The 22,494-nt window shown below is 35.6% G+C and overlaps 1 protein-coding gene across 1 annotated transcript in view; it reads left to right on the top strand.

The window, feature by feature from the left end:
* The window catches only part of AHCTF1 (AT-hook containing transcription factor 1), a 69,769-nt gene that overhangs the window by 34,409 nt on the left and 12,866 nt on the right, over window positions 1-22,494 (top strand). Inside the window, exons 21-31 of the mRNA XM_065873226.1 lie at window positions 222-409; window positions 9,427-9,571; window positions 9,652-9,783; window positions 10,473-10,623; window positions 11,076-11,226; window positions 11,557-11,664; window positions 13,853-14,045; window positions 15,634-15,837; window positions 16,516-16,930; window positions 18,530-18,653; window positions 20,768-20,865. Coding sequence (XP_065729298.1) covers window positions 222-409; window positions 9,427-9,571; window positions 9,652-9,783; window positions 10,473-10,623; window positions 11,076-11,226; window positions 11,557-11,664; window positions 13,853-14,045; window positions 15,634-15,837; window positions 16,516-16,930; window positions 18,530-18,653; window positions 20,768-20,865 — 1,909 coding nt within the window. The remainder of the gene's footprint in view (window positions 1-221; window positions 410-9,426; window positions 9,572-9,651; window positions 9,784-10,472; window positions 10,624-11,075; window positions 11,227-11,556; window positions 11,665-13,852; window positions 14,046-15,633; window positions 15,838-16,515; window positions 16,931-18,529; window positions 18,654-20,767; window positions 20,866-22,494) is intronic.

The raw sequence follows: 22,494 nt of genomic DNA, 5'->3' as shown, positions 1-22,494 counted from the left end.
GAAAGATTCTATATACTAGCTTAAAAAGGTCTCAAAAGTATGAGGCTTTTGATAAGACTTTTATTTAAAATAAAATATATCAATATCATAGATTAAAGTAGATATTTTCAGATGTATTTAAATTGGTTTTATCTTGGTTTATGTAGGTTTAGTATGTTGCCTTTTTTTTTTTTCTAAAAGCAAAATATTTGTATTTACCAATTTTTATGTCATTTTTGCAGAGTGGTTTGGATCTTCTGTTTCACCCAGCTACTGTAAAACCTGTGTCATGGCAACATTCAAAGATTATTGAAGCCTTCATGGGTCAGGGTGAGCACAGACAAGCCCTCAGATATATTCAAGCAATGAAGCCAACAGTGTCCAGTGGTAGTGATGTTATCCTTCACCTCACTGTTTTGCTCTTTAATAGGTAAGTACCTATTTTGAAAGTACAGTCAAACTCTTGTTCATGTGTTAATAAAGTGGAATTGATGAAATAGACAGTAGCAATGTATATTTTGATTTGGTTGCATTACACAATATTCTTATGTTATTCATCTTTTCATCATTAAGAAAAATGTAAAGCACCTTTTATCTAAAATAAGATGAAGAAAAGAAGTACCTTGAGTAAAGGGGGAAATCAAACTGAGGTTTAAAAATTGTATTTGTTTCTACCTGGCAATATTGACAGTCTCCTGTGTGGACAGTTTAAGTTTGATTATGCTGAAAAGCAGCCAGAAGTATGTTGAGTTGATAAATTATGCTCTTTGAGGGTATATTCCAGTGATGGTGCTCTGATATTTATGTTAGTCTTGGTTGCTTGGGTGTTGCAATTCTTTGATTTTTCTTGTTGCATTATAGCAATACACTGTTGCTATAATAATTATATTTGTCATGTATATAATAACTGACAAGTTAAATGGCATGATTGGAAATATAGTAATCTGGTTTTGGGGTTTTCTTAATACCTAGTTAATTGGGAAACTCGTTTGGGGCTGAAATTTCTTAGATTGTAACTATTTTTTTCAACTTGTATTTTTTTTTTCAATCTTACTGGTTGGGTCATTTTTTATATTTTTTAAAATTGGTCACTTTACTCATCCCAAATTGTCATTTATGAACCATACAGCACTTCAGTGTCAGCACTCTGAAAGTTGTTTTCTTTGCTCTCTTTGGTTAAACAGGATGTATTTCTGAGGAGAGAGGGTTGAATCTGTTTCAGACAGATTTGCAGTTAAATAATAGACTCGTTAGACATATTGAAACTTACAGTGTCCTCAGAAGTAATGAACTAAAAAGTACTTGTTGAAATAATTTTGGTTAGCAAAAGTATTTGACTAAGCCGAATAAATTAAGAATGAATATAAGAACAAAAATTTAAAGAAGCTAAAGGAGATAAATGTTTAATAAATGGGTTAAGAGTTCTAGTACTTGGTAGGCAAGTAGCATGTACATTTTTTTCAGTTGCATGTAAGCTTCTCACTCTTAAGTGACTTTAAAGAGGTGGTACTTGCACACTAATGCTTTTACATCAGAAAAGCAGATGTTGGAACATTGAGGGACAAAAACTTTGAAAGGTTGGTGGTTTTTCCTCTTTTTCATTCCGTTGTCCTTTGATTCATCCAGAGTATGTTTCTCTGTTTTGCTAGATTCTCATTTCCTCTCCCTTAGCCATAGCAAACGTTATGTAATAATGTTTATAATAATACAAACTTTATATAGTGTAATTTCAAAACCTTATTTCTCAAGTACAATAAAGCCTCAGTTATCTAGTCCCCAGAACACTAGCATTATTAAGTGTCCTTTACAGTAAGTGCAGGAGTGAAAACAAAGGACCACTCAAAATGCCATTTGTGAGATAGCATGTTTTCAGATTCAGTAAATGTTTAAGATAATTACTGGTTCTATAACTGGAGAATGACTCGAATGTTAGAGAGGCAGAAGACAACTGTTAGGATAAGTAACAGTGGGGGTTTTTTTGTTTGTTTTTGTTTTTAAATTGAGGTATAGTTGATATACAATATTATATTAGTTTCAAGTGTACAACATAATGGTTTGAATTTGTATGTATTATAAAATAATCACCACAATAGGTCTAGTTAATACCTGTCACCATACATATAGAATTTTTTTTCTTGTGATGAGAACTTTAAAGATTTACTTTTAAATACGCAACTTTTAAATATGCAATACAGTATTATTTACCGTGACTTATTTATTTTATAACTGGAAGTTTGTACCTTTTGACACTTCATCCATTTCACCCACTCCCCACCCCCCTCCTCTGGTAACCACAAATCTGATCTCTTTTTTCATGAGTTTTTGATAGATTCCACATTGAAGTGAGGTTATATGGTATTTGTCTTTCTCTGTCTGACTTAGCATAATACCCTCAAGATCCATCTGTGTTGTCCAAATGGCAAGATTTCATCCTTTTTTGTTGTTTTTACTGAAAGTAAGAAAACAATGTAGGAAGAGGCTGCTTTAGTTTTTGAGCTGATACTTGTGCAGAAAGGCAGCCATGTTTCATTGCTCAGGAGGTCATGCAGCTACATACATATTCTGCCCTCCACTTTTATTAGAAAGAAGTAAATGACAAGAAAACAAGCTGATTTTTAGGGACTAATTCAAGAGAGCAAAGTTCTGAGGTATGTCCCATGTTTAGCACATAATCACCTAATTTCCCCAAATGCCTACATCTCTAATCCAACAGAATGATTAACCACAGTGTGCTTAAACATGGAAAAAAGCTAAGCTTGGGAAGTTTGAACTAAAAGCAAGTCAGGCTACACAGTGGTCTTGCTAACATCCATATGCCATGATTGCATAGCAATAGTTAAAATAGCTGAAAAAATTTTGATACTTCAACTATCAGAATACTAACCCTCTCCCCAAACTCACCACATGCTAGATAAGTGAGGTGGTGTTTGGTTTTCCAGCTATTGTTTGAGTTTATATTAATGATGATATTATTTATTAATCTATATGTTTAAAAAAATAACGATACTGGGGGAGAAGCTGCAGCTGAGGCTGGAGTCGCTCTTGGGGACCGAGCCCGCCGTCTACCCGTGGCCACTGCCGGTCTACTTTCCTGAGTTTCTGGGAAGGCCTGGTTTCCCCAAAGGAACGATTTCTGGTAGAAGTCTGAAGGTCTGACCCAAGAAAAAAATCCAGTACAGCCAATGAATTGAGGACAAGAAGGTTTCCAATCAGCCTTTCTTTAATTTTCGAGATTGTTAAAAGAAGGCAAAGAAAGAGGAGAAGACCCCTGAGTCAGAGCGCAGGCTCCGGACGCGCAGGCTCAGCGGCCATGGCTCACGGGCCCAGCCACTCTGTGGCATGTGGGATCTTCCCAGACCAGGGCACGAACCCGTGTCCCCTGCATCAGCAGGCGGACTCTCAACCACTGTGCCACCAGGGAAGCCCTACAACATCTTTTAATTCACATTTTAAGATATTTTGTTCAGTGGATTATCTCATTTTAAAACTATTGATTTATATGTACATACTATGTAAATATTAGTATATATTTCTCAATGGCTAGGTTAGTGTTTTCTTAACTACTTAAGTTTGTTTAATTCATATTGTTGTTCTTCAGCATTTCTTTTACTCACTGGAGCCTATCCTACTGACTTCGAAAAGCCTGAAAAAATCTGAAAATCCCATTTAAAGTAATTGTATGGAAAATCTTTAAAATAACGTATAATAATGGTAGAGAAGAAGAGTATTTAACGTTGTGCTGAAGATCATTCCATTAATAAAGAGATTAATCAATAATTCTAACATTCAGACATATAATAAAAATGAAAAACATTAATCATAAAAAAAAAAATAACGATACTGTAATTGCTGCTGATGGTAGCAAAGATGTTAAGAGCACAATCTTTGGACGCAAATAGATCTGAATTTATACCTGAATTCTGCTACATTCTAAAATATGATCAAAAGCAGTTAAATTATCCTTTCTGAGCCCAGGTTTCCTCATGGGTTAATAATGACCAGCTTGCAACATTTCGAGGGTTAAATTTTGCAAGCACTATTATAGTTGCAGGTAGTAAGTCATTAGTAAATGGTGGTATATTGAATTTTTTTAAAGTTAACTGTCATTGCCATAATTTATTTAACTTTCCAGCCTGACTCCTGACTCTAGCCTCTACCACTTTTTTTTTTTTTTTTTTTTTTTGCGGTATGCGGGCCTCTCACTGTTGTTGCCTCTCCCGTTGCGGAGCACAGGCTCTGGATGCACAGGCTCAGCGGCCATGGCCCACAGGCTCAGCCGCTCCGCAGCACGTGGGATCCTCCCAGACCGGGGCACGAACCCGCGTCCCCTGCATCGGCAGGCGGACTCTCAACCACTGCACCACCAGGGAAACCCTGCCACTTCTTTATTAAGATCATCTTTCTTTAAAACCATTATGATGGTAGCTTTCCAGTTGTATGAGCTTTATTTATAGACATACCATCACAATTATGGCTTGGCAAATAGGTTTACCTGCAAAGTAATCATGAGACACACTACACGATAGCCTCAAAGTAACAGGTTTAGATTTTCAGCTGTTAACATTGAGTATTCAGTCTTAGTAACATAAAAGTACAATAGAGCTGGAAAACCTTTTTGTATAGGTGCAATCATTGTCTTTATTCTTTTCTTCCCACTTCCTGTGGGTTTTATTCTGCTGTACTTTTTTTTTTAATTTTTTTAAAATTTATTTTTATTTTTGGCTGTGTTGGGTCTTTGTTGCTGCGTACGAGCTTTTCTCTAGTTCCAGCGAGCGAGGGCTACTCTTTGTTGTGGTGCACGGGCTTCTCATTGTGGTGGCTTCTCTTGTTGTGGAGCATGGGCTCTAGGAGTGTAGGCTTCAGTAGTTGTGGCTTACAGGCTTTAGAGCGCAGGCTCAGTAGTTGTGGCGCACGGGCTTAGTTGCTCCGCGGCATGTGGGATCTTCCTGGACCAGGGCTCGAACCCGTGTCCCCCACGTTGGCAGGCGGATTCCTAACCACTGCACCACCAGGGAAGTGCTTTTTTTTTTTTTTGCGGTACGCGGGCCTCTCACTGTTGTGGCCTCTCCCGTTGCGCAGCACAGGCTCCGGACGCGCAGGCTCAGTGGCCATGGCTCATGGGCCCAGCCGCTCCACGGCATGTGGGATCTTCCCGGACTGGGGCACGAACCTGTGTCCCCTGCATTGGCAGGCGGACTCCCAACCACTGTGCCACCAGGGAGGCCCAGGGAAGTGCTTTTTAACTCAAGTTGGATGATTTCTCATTCTCAACCCTTTATCTTTACTAATATAAAAACATAAATCTGAATGTTCTGTCTGTGGCATCATCCCACAATTTTAATTATCTTTCTAAGTATTTTAAAATTTTCATTATGATTTTTTTCTCTTCCTATCAGGTATTTAGAAGTTTCACTTTACAAATGTGGGTTTAAAAATTATCTTGTTCTTTTCTATCTTAATTGCATCATGACTACATAATATGATCAATGTGGTACCCATCCTCTAAAATTTATTAAGACTTGTATTCACAAGTAGTCAGTGTGTTGCTCATTTATTAGGTGAGATGTCAAGTGTATTTGTCTAAAAGATCAAGTTTGTTCATTGTGTGGTTTTAATCCTTGTATGTCCTTAATGATGTGTACGTGTGTGTGTGTGTGTGTGTGTGTGTGGTCTGCTTAATTATTAAGAAAGGTTTGTGGGAGTTCCCTGATGGTTCACTGGTTAAGACTCTGCGCTTCCACTTCAGCAGGGCGTGGGTTTGATCCCTGGTTGGGGAACTAAGATCCTGCATGCCGTGCGATGCAGCGATAGATAGATAGATAGATAGATAGATAGATAGATAGATAGATAGATAGATAGCAAGTTGCCTACTCTAATGAAGGATGTGTTCATTCCTCATAATACTGCTAACTTTTTGTATGTCGAATATTAGATACATAAGAGTTTTTTAAAATGACTTTAACCTTTTATTATTATAGAGTAACCTTCATCATGAGTAATTGTTAATGTAGCTATACCAGTATTCTGTTATTTATGATATATCTTTTCCAAATATTTTAACTTTTACACTAATCACTGGAAACCAGTAGTTGCTTGTTTACCTCTCTGGAATTTGTTTTTTCATTGTGATCTCCATGATGCATTTCAAAAGATTGTTTATATTCAATCTAGCATTTTTAGAGCTTGTCACGGGAGTGTTTTTCAGGCTCTCTTCTTGCTGTATCGCCAAGAACCCCCATACATTTCTTATTGAAATAACTTTTACTATCAACATGCTAGTTTAGCCTTTCATCAGTTGAAGTGATTTTCTTACTGCTTTTCCTGGCATCATGCCTTTCTGCCATAGGAAGCAGGAGAGAGTGGGAATTTGAAACTTAACTTATTTTAAAATTTATGCACGTGTTGGCCCAAAATGGAGCATCAGTTTCTTGTAGTTGGAGGTAACTGTGTCTTCTCCTGCTAGGGGAGAAACTGGGAAAAAAACATTATCATTTGTCTTTTGCTTTCAGGTATGCTCACTGTTACTAGATTAATATTTGATCAGTCATAAATAAATTAATCTTACTCCTACTAGTATGTCTGCTCAACTGGGGGTAGATATCGTACTTTAAAGTGGAAAACTTAAAATATATATCCATGGGCTGGGGGAAGAGGGGCAAGAATATGGCTCTTTCTGTTTTTGAATAGTAAGATAAATACATGCTTCTTTCTAAAGGTACAAAAGGATACACAGTGAATTCCCAGCCTCCTAAGCTTCCTCCCACTACCCACACAATGTTAATTTCTAGTGTATCCTTCCTAAGCTGTTTTGGACCTACTAAGCAAATGTGTATATATGTCATTTTCACCCCCTCTCCCTTTTTAAAAAAATACAAACAGCATACTGTACATCATTCTGCAATATACTTTGAAAGCTAGTTTGGAATTCATTTCATAATAGTACATAAAGAGTGGATGTACCAGTATTTTTTTAACTGGCTTCCCTTAGTGAACATTTAGGTGGTTTTAATGTTTTACCATTTTAAACACTGCTGTGTGTGAGTAACCACCCATTTTACACAAGTGCAAATTTATTTTGTAAGGTAAAATCCTGGAAGTGGAATTACTGGGTAAAAGGATATTTGCAACTGTAATTTTGATAATGGCATGTTGCCTTCCATGAATGTCATGCCAGTTTAACCCCCCTAATAATAATTAATCATATTAATATTACCATTTTCACCTATCAGTTTTATCCATCTGATAGGTGAAAATGGTAATATTAATATCTCACTATAATAATTGAACACATCTTTTCATAAAGAGCTATTTTATGAAGTCAGAATGACCAGTCTTTTCCACTTCAATATTATTATTTAATCCTCTCACTGCTTCTATTACCATTCTATGTTTTTTGTTTTATCATTTAAATTTTTGATACATCTGAAATTTATTTTGGTTTAAGCATTTTGTAAGAAGATTCCAGAATACACAAAAAGTAGAATAGTGCAATGACTATTCCGTACACCCATCCTAAATCAAATTCAACAGATACCAAGATTTTATTATACCCACTTCATCTATTTCTTTATATTAAAATTAATGGTGAGGTGTTCATTCATCCTCATTAGCTATTTTTCTTTCTACAAAAATGGTGTGCTCATTTTAACATTCCCAGATTTTTGATTTAGGAAAAAAATTAGTCCTCTTAGATACTCAGGTTATAACAACTACACTGTCATGCCTGTCCTGGTAGAAGAAGAAGTGGAAGGCAATTTCAGATGCAGATTTTTAGGGAATACACCACAAATGTTTTACTTATTTGGGTCGTTAGTTTTATAAGTTCTGTGGAATACGTTAAAATATTCTAATCCCCAAACAATAAAATTAACAGGGCCCTGAACTGCCAGCAGTGGGATTTGCTTCCCCAGGAAACTTTGTGTCTAGTGGGAGTCTGGGACAGTGCTGCCAAAATTTCCTCAGATGCATTTTCATTATGAATACTAATTGCTGTAACTTTGTTCACACATTCTGTGTTTCTTACGAGGGTCAGTTATTTATTTATAAGTCCTTCTTTCAGTTTTTGTTTTTATTTCAATAAAAACTATAGCTAAAGCTTTTTAATTAAGTTGCCTATTAAAATCAAAATTATTCACTTAAAATTAGGAATGATGATTTTTTTTTTAGAAAATTATTCCTATCTGCTTGCCATTTTTTATTCTACCCCTGCTTCTGACTTGACAGTTATCAGCCCTTCCAAAAATTCTACCTGTCAAGATTAATCATTGTTAATCTTCGTGTATATTTTTCCAGACATTTTGTTATCTAAATAAATATATAAACATTTATAGGCTTTGTTTATTGATTAATTTTTAGAAATTATAGTTATTCATGCTGTTTTTTTGTTTGTTTTTTGCGGTACGCGGGCCTCTCACTGTAGCAGCCTCTCCTGTTGCGGAGCACGGGCTCCGGACGCGCAGGCTCAGCGGCCATGGCTCACGGGCCCAGCCGCTCCGCGGCATGTGGGATCTTCCCAGACCGGGGCACAAACCCGTGTCCCCTGCATCGGCAGGCGGACTCTCAACCACTGCGCCACCAGCGAAGCCCATTCATGCTGTTTTAAGCTTATTTCTACTTAACAATATATCATGAGAAACACTGCTTCATTTAACACTTTATTGCCCACAGAAGGATGTTTCAGCAGCCCCACATGTTATCTGAAACTGTCTAATTTGACCCAGGTTCTCCAGTCAGATCTTGCTATAGATCAGCCAAAATCGTCTGTTACTAAGCTAAGTCCTTTATTTTCCCATCAATACAATATGCTGTTTCTGTCTGTAGGTCTTTGCTCATTTTCCACTCTTCTCATGCTGAGTGTCACCTCCTTAAGAACCTCGCTTTAATCTTTCAGTACTGTGCAGACCACAATAGTTTTTTGTCTTCTTGAACTCTTGGGTACAGACGGTCCCTGACTTAAAATGGTTCGACTTGGCAATTTTTCAACTTTAAAATGGTGCAAAGCAATATGCTTGTATGAAGTAGAAACCATACTTCAAATTTTGAATTTTGATCTTTTCCTGAGCTAATGATATGCAGTGTGATTCTCTCTAATGATGCTGAGCAGTGACAGCAAGCTGCAGCTCCCAGTCAGCCATGTGATCACAAGGGTAAATAATTCATATGCTTAAAACCATTCTCTACCCATAGAACAATTCTGTTTTTTACTTTCAGTGCAGTATTCAATAAATTACGTGAAATATTCAACATTTTATTATAATATAAAGTCTTTAGAGATGCCTTATCTTCTGGTTGACAACTTCATTATGCAGTGATTAGTATTCTATAAAATTTTAAAGTACTTTTAAATTACATGTACAAAGTATCTTTGGGATTCTTCAGGTGGATTACTTGTTTTGAAGATTTTAAATAGCTTTTCTAAAACTAAACTTTGATAAATATTGATTTCAGGTGCATGGTTGAAGCCTGGAGTTTACTGCGACAGCATTCTAATAGGTTGGATATAGAGGAGTTGCTCAAGCACACATATGAAGTCTGTCAGGAAATGGGCTTAATGGAGGATTTACTGAAGCTGCCGTTCACAGACACTGAACAGGTAATGACTTATCAGTGTAAACTTATATCCAGAAACTCAGGATAAGTTAGTGGCTTACAAATCTATTTTGTTTTTTCTAGGAGTGTTTGGTGAGATTTTTACAGTCCAGTGCCAGTGTTCAGAATCATGAATTCCTTTTAGTTCACCATTTGCAGCGTGCCAATTATATTCCTGCCTTGAAGCTGAACCAAACTCTGAAGATAAAGCTTATGGTACAGTTAAACTTGTTTTATTATGGGGGACAAGAGAATAGGGAAAACAGGTGACTTTATTATATGAGAGCTTGTAGTTCAGTAGCCGCTGAGCATTGTATAACCTTGAGTTTAGGAAATCCTCTTCTTGGCTTCTGTAGCAGAATTGAGAAACAGGGTATTGTTACTTATCTAATTCTTTCATATATGCAATTTCTGTTTAGATATCTGCCCACAGTCTTGCCAGACTTACTGCTTCACTCGGAAAACAAGAGGAATTGGTAGAGGATAGCAGTAGGAAATAAATAGTGCAACAAGTATGGACTGTAGGGGTTGGGCTAATTGTTCATTTGCTCTGTGTGAACAAATGAGCACACTCTCTGAACCTTGGTTTCGTCAGTTGCAAAATGACAATATCTCTGTGTGAGGATGCACAGAGGTGTGTGTGAACATGTTGCTTAGTAAATGATAACGATTGCTTTTATTGTGAATAATCAAGGCTGGGAAGGAGAGGCTTAGAATTTAGTGATAGGTAGGGACTGATGAAGCAATTAGGTGTGTGTATGAGGTCCTTGGTTTGGAAGAATAGATATGTAGGAAGGAGGAAGATATTCTTGCGTATTCATAATTAATGTTAAATGGTAAATATATAAACATAGCACTAACATTTTTGAAGATTAAATTTTTACCAGTTATGATATGTTCAACAGAATGATCGTGATCCTCGTTTGCGAGAGAGATCAGTGGCTCGAAATTCTATATTAGACCAATATGGGAAAATTCTTCCTAGAGTCCAGCGAAAATTAGCCACCGAGCGAGCTAAGCCTTACCATCTGTCAGCATCATCAGTTCTTCGAGAAGGTAGGATATCATTGAAAAATGTCATAAAGTATTGGGCTAGAAAAGATATTGAGTGATTGATTATCTTCTGAAACCATCGTTATCTTCTATTTAGCTCAATGTTGCTTTGATTCCTCACAGTGGTACTTTTTTTTTTTTTTTTACTGGCTACTCTACCCCAAGAACTCAAAAGCTTTCTTGGAACTTTTTACAGTTTATTTAATACAAAATGACAAAACTCTTTTTATTTCATTTGAAGACTCCTGTCTAACTTCTAGAAAACATGTAGAATAATTACTTTACCATCTCCTAAAAGCCCAAATTGTTAAATTTCTGCATAGATGTTACTAAACCAAATATAACTTTAACTGCTCTTACGTTGTGTTTCGTTTTCTCCAATCACTCTTTCATATTAATCTATTAAAATTCTGGTGTTAGAGATGAAATTAAATCCTACCTTTTTCATTTTACAGTTTCTAGGCCAAGACCATTATCAGCAGTTCCAAAGCAAGCTGTAACAGGGACTGTGTTAACAAGATCTACTTTCATCAGTAATGTGTTATCTAAAATTGGAGAGGTCTGGGCAAGTAATGAGCCTAAAAATAGCATCTCTGTCTACAATAGGTATGTTTTTCTTACACCTTTTATAGTCATGCTACTTGTTAATCTTTCCTGGATATCAGCTGCATTCATAAACAATCCAGCCTTAGAGCTTATTAATGTATATAATAAGGAAAACTCTTTTTTATGTTGTCTACTTTTCTTGCAAGAAGAATGTTCTTTGTCTTGAAATTTAAAACCAAATTATGTTCATTATTTGTAAATAAGCAGAAATGCACTAAGGAAGAAAATGAAAGCCCCCTTCTCCCATCTGATCTCACCTTCTTACAGCATTTGTAATTTAATCCTCCTCATGATACATAATCAAAAGTTAAATTTTTATTTTCTTTGTAGTCCTAAAATAGAGGAACCATCTCCTATAGTATATTCCCTCCCAGATCCAGAGCTGCCTGAGGCATTTGTTGGAACACCAGTTTCAAAAGCATCACAAAAAATTTCTAGGTAAGAATTTATTAAATCACTTTTAAAAGACAAGGTTAGATAAGAATTACACTGTGATATAAAATTTGTCTTTCTCTATCTGACTTACTTTACTTAGTATGGTATTCTCTAGGTCCATCCATGTTGCTGCAAATGACAACATTTCATTCTTTTTTTATGACTAATTCCATTATATATATATACCACATTTTCTTAAACCAGTTGTCTGTTGATTGGCACTTGGGTTGTTTCCATGTCTTGGCTATTGTAAATAGTCCTGCTGTGAACATTGGGGCGTGTGTACCTTTTCGAATTAGAATTTTCTTCATTTCTGGATATATGCCTAGGAATGGGATTGCTGGGTCATATGGTAACTCTATTTTTAGTTTTTTAAGGAACCTCCATACTGTTCTCCATAGTGGCTGCACCAATTTACATTCCCAGCAACAGTGTAGGAGGGTTCGTATTTCTCCACACCCTCTCCAGCATTTATTATTTGTAGACTTTTTGATGATAGCCGTTCTGACCAGTGTGAGGTGATACAGTTAATAATTACACTGTAATTTTTAAATTGTCTTTAAAATTTTTATAAATATTGTTTTAAATTCTTGAATGAGTTTTTAATGCTTGCTGTAAATGAATAATTTGGGCAGTATTATAGTAATTTTAAGAAATTTTACATCAGTTGATTGCTTAGAATTTTTACTTAATGATTTCAGACTGCCTAGAGAAAAGAAGCAAACTTTGTTTTATTAAAATCATGAGCAAAATAAACTTTAATCTCATTGTTGATTGACCCATGAATAAAGCTTATTTTTATAAATCCCAACTAATCTTGGTTGGCTTCTTAAAGCTTGTTCCTGTGTAACAGAGCCTACTAAAATGTCTTAAGTGGCTTCAGATGCAATAATATTTTATTTCTTAACCTGTGGTATTAGAAAAGTAAATAGTAAAAAAAAAGAAAAAGAAAAGTAAATAGTTAAATTGAAATTTTGCATCCAACATGAAATTGTGGTTGTGTTTATTTTATTTAAGAACATTGAAGAGTTGAGAAGTGTTCATGATCATCAATAGCAGAGAACAAACAAGTGTCTCGATGTAATGATTCTTTCTCTTTAATAATATGACCATAATTGTTGGAAATTTTTGATTGTTTACATTTTATCAGTGGCAGAATGACATAATTTTATGGGAATAAAGTTATCTGAATCTATGATACTAAGAATAAAGTACTCAGAATAAGTTAATAACTTAAAAGCAATTGGGGCCAAAGCTGTTTGTAGTGTGCATAATGGATATATTTTCAAATCGTGAAAGGATTTTCCCTTTCTTGGATTAGATTTTATTAGATTGAGGTTCTTTTCCTTTAATTACCCTCAGGAGATGGCAAGAAGATTGCTTCAAATGGACGTCATTATCACTGGCATTCTGTTTTCGTACCAGTAGTTTTGATATTTTTCCCACAAGTCACTTTTTCTCAGTTCCTTTGTATCTTAATAGATCTGGGGTTCAAGAAAGGAGCGATAATAAAAGTGTTAAGGCTCTCTCTCCTATCATTCGATATGATAAAAATATCCAGGACACTATAGAAAGCCATTTAGTAGAATCCTGGGATTCTCTTTTGCCACTAACCTCATTAATTTGAGAAAATTAACTTTTTTTTTTGGTTGGTAAGTCTAGTCTTCATTGTGATCAGAACCATAAAGGTAAATAAACCAGTATTCATTAGGTACCTCACGTGGGTGAAAGGAATTTTTATGTTGTGAAAGTGAATTGTAGCAAATGGATTGCTAGGGAAACGTAGCAAATGGATTGCTAGGGAAACATTGCCTTGTTTTTTTGAGCATTTAAATCATTAACAGTTCATCTTCATTTGAAAATAATGCCTGGCACATCGTAGGGGCTCAGTAAATATTGGTAAAAGGGAGGGAGGAGGGCTAGAACTCCTTTTCAGGGTTGTGGGGGGATGACCAAATTGTTATCTAGAATTCATAATTCTCTTTTTTGCTACTGAATTAATTTTGATTTCTGGAACTACGGGTGGCATTACAGTAATATACTTGTCTGAATTTATATTTTCATATGGTTATATTTACCAGTGAATATAGAAGTCTGCGTAATTAAATGGGATACTAATTCTTTGGTTCCTTCAGTATAACTCAAGTATGTTACCAGGATTTTTCTATTTATATATATGCTGTGATTACAGACTGCTGGATTTGGTTGTTCATCCTGTCCCCCAGCCTTCTCAGTGTTTGGGATTTATTCAGCAAAGCCCCACAAGATCTCCTTTGTCCCTGGCGTCCACCTCATTGCCAGTAAATTCACAATCAAAAGGATCACGTCCCAATTCTTTCAGGGCTTCAGAATTACATTTACTTGAAACTCCTCTTGTAGTTAAGGTAAGTATAAACATGTCTAGCGTTCCTAGTGAAGCTAGGAAGTTCTTACTTTTCAAGTAGCAGAGAGAAATAAGCTGTTTATAATTGATATCTTTGGGTAATAAGGGGCTTTAAGCCTTTATTTTCCTTTTTTCTTTTCTGTGGATATGTTTCCACAATGCTTACTGTATTTTTATATTTTCAGAAACAGACTATTAAATTTACCCTTTGTGGTTAATGGGCACTATGCTCAAGGTTAACAGTTACATTGCTCTGAAAGTAATGCAAGCCTCTGTGGTTATTATAAATAGGCCTTTTTCCTTTGAAAAATGCTTTCATATTCTTGGGTTTGCTTTTTTTTTTTAATTCAGTTTCTAATAGCATTTTGCCATTATTTCTTTCCTTTATCACATTCTTTTTAGTTCTTAATATTTTTAGAAAAATTTATTTTAAAATTCTGGCTTCAATAAAATTATAAACTGTTACTCTTTCCTACTATCAGTAGGGAATTGCTTTTTCCTTCACCCACTCTGATAAATTATTAGCTGAGAAACCACAAAACTAAACTTGTGATGACTGGTAGCAGTGGACTTTTACCCTCCCGTTGTCAAAATGTTTTCACATATGTTATCCACAAGCTCGTTGTCCAGTGCTCTGGATTCATTCCCAGAAGCTTTCTTTTTTTGTTGTTGTTTTTTCTTAATTGTTTCTGGATATCCAGCATTTAACGTGAAGCCAGGGAATTCTTATTTTTCAGGTTGGATAAAAGATACTTTAATAAATGCTAGACCTAAAATAGTTATTAAAAGAAGTTGAAAAGAAGCTTGCTAAGATTATTAAGTTCCTGACATTTAATATCCAGTATAGTAATACTTTTTTTCTTCTATAGAAAAACATTCACATTTTATTCTCTAGGGCTAAGTTCAAATGAAATTAAATGAGGGAATAATTTTGTACTTGCTACCAAAATGAATCTAGGAAAAAAATCGGTATAATCTTGTAACAGATCTAATGGAATTTAATAATGTAACAGGATCCAATAATTTGTTTACTAGTCCTTTAGAGGAGAGGTTAAGTGAAGGAATTATCAGTATTTCTGCTAACTAGTTCCTATGCTAATTATTTGTATTCATTATAGTAAACCAGTCAGAATTCTTATAAGTAATTCAGTTACTATTGGAGTCGTGATGGAATTATATTTTTTCTAAAACATTCTTAAAGTTAGTCTAATTTAGATTAGCTTGCTATAATTAAACTAGGTTCTGTTCGTCACACACTATCATCTCTTTCACCTAACTAAAGTTTTCTAAGCAATAGTTAAATAATTTATCTTATCTCAGCACTTTATTAAGTTGAACGTAAACCTGGGAATAACCAAGGTCTTTAGAATGATTATGGATGTAGCTTTATGGTTTATTTTTATAGCCTTATATATAGAAAGCCCTGAGTAGAATTTTGTATTTCCAGTAATGTGTAATACAACTTTTTATTGATATTTTTATTGGAGATGAGAATATAGCCACCATTGTGACTCGCTTGGCCCTGTCTGTCCTTGTGTAGGTGCCTTTTACAAACACTAATGGTGAATTCCATTTGCTCTTTGTCATAGAAAGCTAAGACTTTGGCTATGTCAGTTACTTCCCCTGGATTTGCTGAGTTCACTCCTCAATCCATCCTAAGGTCTGGTCTTCGAACAACACCTTTAGCGTCTCCCTCTTTGTCACCTGGAAGGTCTCTTACTCCTCCTTTACGACTTAAAGAAACTAGAATTTCGTTCATGGAAGAAGGCATAACCACAAAATGGACTGCTGGAGTAAGTTTGATAATAGTTGGAACAAAAGGATTTAATAAGAATATATTAGCTCTTATAAGTAAAAAGTTAGATAAATTGATTTATATAATATCACTATAGATTTTTATATACAGTCTTGCAGGTAGTCATAAAATCAGAAGACATTAGTTCAGAAGGCAACTTTAGGGCCTTGGCCAAGCCAAACCCATCACTTACAGGTGAAGAAAATAGGACTAGAAGCACCAAGCCAAATTATCTATAACCAAATAGCTTTTTGGTGGTAGAAATGGGACTAGAATTGTTTTGTTTTGTTTTTTTAAATTTCTTTGTTTTTTTTAACCCGTATTGTACTGCTTCTCTTATTAAGTTCCTAGTTCGTTGTCTGTTTAGGGAGGGTATGTCTTCAGAGCTCCACTGTAGGTTAATAGGAACTCATTGGTGCTTATTGGGCATCTTGCCTATTCTGTGTTTTAGTCTTTTGGGATTAGTGATCTATTACCAGTTAGAGAACCGTTAACAATCATTAACTTTTAATCAGTAATCTGAAGAGAATGGATTTAGAATAAGTGAATTTTGATGGAGAAAAGAATTTGGAGAAAAACGGAACGTGGAAAGGGTGGGTATGATTGGGATGGATAGCTTAGATGTGACTGATTTTTACTAGTAAAATTATTTTTCTCCAAACCTTTTACTTAACAGGCTGCAGATGACAGCAAAACAAAAGCATTAATTACTGCACCTTTCCATAAATGTGCAGTTCCAGCAGAAGCTGAATGGCTGAAGAATAAAGATAAGGCAACATCTTTTCCCCTGAATAGCCCTGAAAAGGACCATCAAGAAATTAATGTGAGGTCACAGGATACAACTTCACAAAGTTTGGAGAAACTGGATGTGAACATAGAAAATAGCAACACTTCAGCCAGATCAGACCAGACTACCTTGGAGTATCAGGATGCTCCATCACCAGAAGACTTTGAAGGTATTTTCATGGCCTCTAAGCCAGTGACATGCTCTTCCACTGAACAAATTACTAATTTAACTGAACAGACTGAGAACAGTGATAAAGATACATTTGAATTGGAAGTAACTCCTCCAGACCTGGAGAAACAAATGGGTAAGAACTCATCCCAAATATTCAAAATGGCCATTGATACTCTTCAGTAAAATCTGTAATAGAGGTTTTTCTGTCATAAGAAAAGCATCGGGGTTAAATAATTGTATGGTCACAGCACAGTAGGTTCTAGACATAATACACATATCTTAATTCTTTCCACTTACAAATATGGCTTATTTATATTGTTACATTCATTATAAGTAGGTATGAGATTTGAGGAGAGGAGAACTTAATGTGTGTTCTGTTTTTATTTGGAAATGAAATTTGGAAAAGAACAGTAATGGTTAAGGAAGAAATGTCAGGTATCAGTGTGACTTAAGGTCTTCCTATAGCTATGAGAAATAATAATACTACCTTTACAGACTAGATTAACGTATCCATACAGCAGCCTCAACTTTCTAGAAGGCTGCTCAGAAAACAGGAAGTTCATTCTACTCTCCATCCCTACCTCCAAAATAATCACTGGAAACTGAAAAGTAATGTCCAAAGACCCATGAATTTAGTGGCCTTATATTCATTTGTCAAAAAAATTTTGAGCCCCTAATTTATGTGCAACAGGTGGGCTCCGGCTTTGTGTGTGCTAAGTGATAAAGTAATAAGTAGACATAGCACCTGCCCACATGTAATTTTGAACCTAGTGGATTATATCAAACAAGCACGTACAATGCAGTTTGATAAATGCTACACTGGGGAACATAGAAGGGACCAGTAGAACACCAGGAAGGGGAGAGATTTGGCTTAGAATTGGTGGATCAGAAAAGTTATTCTATTTTTATGTTTTCTTACCCTGCATAGATTTAAAGGTAATTCTTAACTTTAAATACGTAAAACCCAATACTTATATAAAAATCTGTGTCATAGTGGTTTCTTTGGGGAAATACGTTCTGCCTAAGCTGAACTAAGGTTTCTTAAAATGTGAATGCAGTGAAATTTGGGCTATGATGTCTTTATTTAATAAATATACACATTATTAATTGCTCTAAGAATTTAGGACTCTCTTTATAAATAGCATATGTTTAGAAGTTTACATTACTCTTTTGATGTGCTGTGTTCCACTGAAATATTCGAATGGTGAAAGTTCGACAAGGATGTTCATGGCAGTATCTTCATTGATTAGTCCTAAAATGATTAGACAGTCTCAAATAGAAACTTTTATTGTTTTTGTGGGGGATTATGTAGCACAAACTTTAGAGTGAAATAAGCTAGATTTGAATCTTACTAGCTCAGCTAGTTACTAGGTTTGTGATCTGGGATAAGCAGTGTAACCATATGCTTCTGTTTTCTCATCTGTAAAATGGGAGTAATAGTACTACCTCTTTGGATGTTGAGGATTAAGAGAGTTGTTAAATGTAAAACACTTGCAACAGTGCCTGTTAAGCCAAAAGTGTGAGTGGTAGATGAAAGAGAGGGGGTTGGGAGGGGGGCTCTTGACCTAGGCTCAGAGAATTAGAAGGAACTTGCAGTCTGATGCCAATGGAGTAATCTAAAAGTACAAAAAGCAGACCCAACAACTTATTGAAAAGGAATAGGCCAAGACCGTGAGTAATCGCTAAACATTTAGCCTAAATAATTATGAATGTTCTTAACTGTGATTTATAGGCACTTTAGAAGATGCAGAAACAAAGGATCTCTTAGTTGCAGAGGGAGCACTTTCAGAATTAAATACCTTAAGCCCCATTCAAGGAGTTGAAGCTTCTCTTTGTGTACCATCAGTCTGTGAAGGGTAAGTTTATAGAGAAAATTTCAAATATTAATAAAGTTTAATGCAACTGTGAAGCAGTAGTAAATATTGATATTTGTTCTATGCATAGATGAGCTCTTATTTTGATCTTTGGCATTTCCATTTTGGTAATGTTTTCTGCTATGAAAGAAGTTAATTTGTACAACTGTGTTATTTCGTAGTTATTATGAAATCTGAGAATGATACCAGATGTTTCCTAAATATATAGAGCCATGATAAGTTGAGACAGAACTCTTTAATATTCTTTGGTGATTCTATTTTTGTTGAATACCAAAAGCGTCACTCACAGCCACGCATCCCTCCATGCTGTCCCGTTTTCAGTGTTTCAGGATGATCAGGTATGTATCCTGTAGCACCAAGGCAGAGCATAAGGGAGATGGTTCAGAGGCAGTAGTGTTCCCTGCCATTTGATTGATACAAGACTCTAGCAGTTTTTGTTTTTCAGTGACTGCTGGAACTGTTATGCTCCCAATTATTCCATTTCATTTAGCACTTAACACATTTAGCCCGTGTACTAGATGATGTATGGCAGTGCTACTTAAAGTGCGGTCTAATAAGATAGATGCCAGTTCCCAGTTTATGGTCTACAACAAGATAGCAGCTTCTGTTAGAATATATATCAGTAGCCTTTTTCGAAAGTCAGCTGAGCTAATCAGTGAAGTAATTGATTGATTGACCTTCTGGCATAAACTCTTTATCTCACTGCAAGACTGGACACATCAGCACTTTGAGTAGCACTGTTGCAGAGCAGGGGTCTCCAACCCCTGGGCTGCGGACCGGTACCGGTTAGGAACCGGGCTGCACAGCAGGAGGTGAGTGGCGGGCGAGCAAGTGAAGCTTCATCTGTCGCTCCCCATCGCTCGCATTACTGCCTGAACCATCCCCCCTCATCCGTGGAAAAACTGTCTTCCACGAAACTGGTCCCTGGTGCCAAAAAGGTTGACCGCTGTTGTAGAGAATACCAAAAAAGTGGCAGCTTCAGTTATCAAGTAGTAAGGGTAATTTACTAAGATTAGCCCACATAAAATGTGATAATTTAAGGCATTGTAAATGGTTCATTAATTTATAAGTCTTGAGAGTGACTTCACAAACCACCCACAAAAATCAGTATCATGATAGCCACCTCTCATACATGGAACTCAATCAGATGCTTCACTTCTGAGAAGAGAAATCCTGATAAACTGTCATCTTTGCCAGGCCTTCATGGAAAAAGAGGGAGAAACAGTACAAAAGGATTATCAAGATGGTTTTGTTGTTTAATTCTAAGGTTTTTAAAATTTTAATGAAAACTAATATTGTAATGGGTTTGATGGATAATTACAACAATGGCAAATCAAAAGAGCCACCATCAGTAACAATCTAGGTGAATATTCACCATCCTTGGCAAGCTAGTTCCTTTTTAAATGTAAACTTACTTGGTTGTGGGTTCTTAATTATCCTTACTATAAATATTGTGATTGAGTTAAGTCTTACAAATATACCTACAAATAAGTGTGTATATATTCCAAATACATACTTTTTCTTGAATTTACTTTACAGTTTGTCCAGTTTAAAAAATCAGCATGCTTTAGTTGGCTTTAGGGAAAGGCCAGCTCAGAATAGAAAGGGACCACTGTCAACATCTTTCCAGAACACTTATCAAGTGAATTAACGCAGGTCACACTGGTCTACGATTTTGAGTCATTTATCATGTGCTTTCCAGTTAGCATTAACATATTGAATCTGATTCTACTGAGTATATGGGGGAAATGTCTATAATATTTGATAGATTTATTTGAAGAATGTGGCCACAGATAATTAAAAATTGGCCTAAGTGTAATTTATACTGACCAGCATTTTAAAATCATTTTATTTGTAGTTTAAGGTCATGCCATTGTATTCAACAAAAAAAATTTAGAAAATAGGAAAAACAAATATAGCATTACTTGTTTCTAAATTCACTTGTAAATTATTTAGTATTATTCTGGATGAAGTTGCATGGTATTTTCTCTGAACCTCAGTTTTCATGAACAAAATGAAAAGTAAGAATTGGGTAAAGCAAGTTATAGCAGATGGAATCTTCTTACACACTAAAGTATATATTTCAATTTCTAAAGGAAAATCCTCACCCCGAAGTCCAAGGTACCTGTTTTAGACGAAGGACTAGTATCTGTTGAAAGCTGTACCTCTACAGTTAGAGCAGGTAACAATAAATGTATGTATTATTTTGACTTTAGAATTATTTCATTTTAGTGTTGTGTCTAAAGAGTGTTCTATTCTTAGGACAAAAGAATCTGAATAATAATCCAGACTTTGTTATCTCAGTTATTCTCCAGTTGTTTCCCCAGCTAAAAATAGAATTCTGAGGAGGTGTGTTAGCTACCAAACAGTGGGTTGCTTATAAAACACTCTTTGGTTCTCATAGTGGAAGTCTTAGAATGTTTTTTGTGGACATATTTAAAGAAGAGCAAAGTAAATTACCAGTCCCCAGCCAGACTGCACACCTGCTTTTTGATCTTCTGAGATTCAGGTATATATACAGGGAAACTTCCATATTTATTCTGTGTTTGTGGTAACATATAGCCAAGATTGGCTTATTATTATTAGAAAATAATCTCAAATGACTGAATTTGCTCCAGGGAAAATGAACAGATACATGGAATTTGTTTTTTTTTTGAGTGCCTCCTCTCAGACCCTGACTATACAGAGATGAGGAACATATATTTTCCTCATTGAACTCACAGTTGGGTTTAGGAAAAGCAGACACCTTGAATGCCTGTGCCTAGAACTTGTCTAAGCATTTCACGTGAGGACTTGTCTAAGCATTTCACATATGGTGTTGACACTGTCTGACTCTAGAGCTCATGTTCTTAACCGTTATATCCTTCTGCCTGTCACATTATGAATAGGGCTTAGGACAAGCTTGAGTAGATCTGTTCTCCCCCCACCCCACCCCGCCCATTAAGAATGTAATATATATTTACTGTAAAATAATCAGGAAATCATAGTCTCACATATAAAGTAAAAATCCCCATAACCCGGTTACCCAGTTTAAGAATCTATTATTAAGTGTCTTTTCCCTGAGTTTTTTTCCTGTGCATTTTTTTTTCCCAGTATGTTGAAAGAGGAGGTAAGTGCGGTGGATGGAGAATACCAAGGATTTAAACAGACTGCTTGGGTTCATAACCCTGTTCTGCACTTACTATGTATGAGACCATGAGCTATACCTCTGTTTCTTTGTCTATAAAATTTAATAGCTTTCACTGTTAATAAAAGCTCAGTAAATGTTAGCTATTATAAATTATTAACAATTAAATTTATTATAATCAACAACTTTTTTCACTTAACAGTATATTTAAGATATTTTTCCATGTCATTAATACAGATTAATTCTGTTTTTTTTAGTGGCTATAATAGTATTTCATAGTATGGATGTTCTGTGGTATGCTTAACTATTTGCTGATTGGTGAACAGTTTGAGCTGATGACCATTTTTGTTTGTTTTGCTGTCTCATTTCTGCAGTGAATATTATTGTGTATGCATCTTTGCACAGTCTGTGTCAGTGTTTCTTTTGAGCAGATTCCTAAACGTGGCCTTGCTGGGTCAAGGAGTGTGCACAGATTTTTAATATTTTATTGTTTTCGCCAGTAAAGGTTGTTTAAAGAGGAAGGTGAAAAATAAGGAGAAATTTTTCTTTATGATCCCCCCAATTTATTTAAGTGGTAGAATATGTGGCCATTTGGATGCTTTCTGCCAAAAGGGAAATATCTAGTCCTTTTCACAGCCAGATCAAAGCCCAGATTGCATGTCCCTCATGTAATTCTGTAATGGCTCAACAAGGATA

The sequence above is a fragment of the Phocoena phocoena genome, chromosome 1 (assembly GCF_963924675.1).
Source record: "Phocoena phocoena chromosome 1, mPhoPho1.1, whole genome shotgun sequence".
NCBI lineage: Eukaryota > Metazoa > Chordata > Mammalia > Artiodactyla > Phocoenidae > Phocoena > Phocoena phocoena.
The sequence above is the reverse complement of the archived record's forward strand: the minus strand, read 5'-3'. Positions and strand labels throughout refer to the sequence as shown.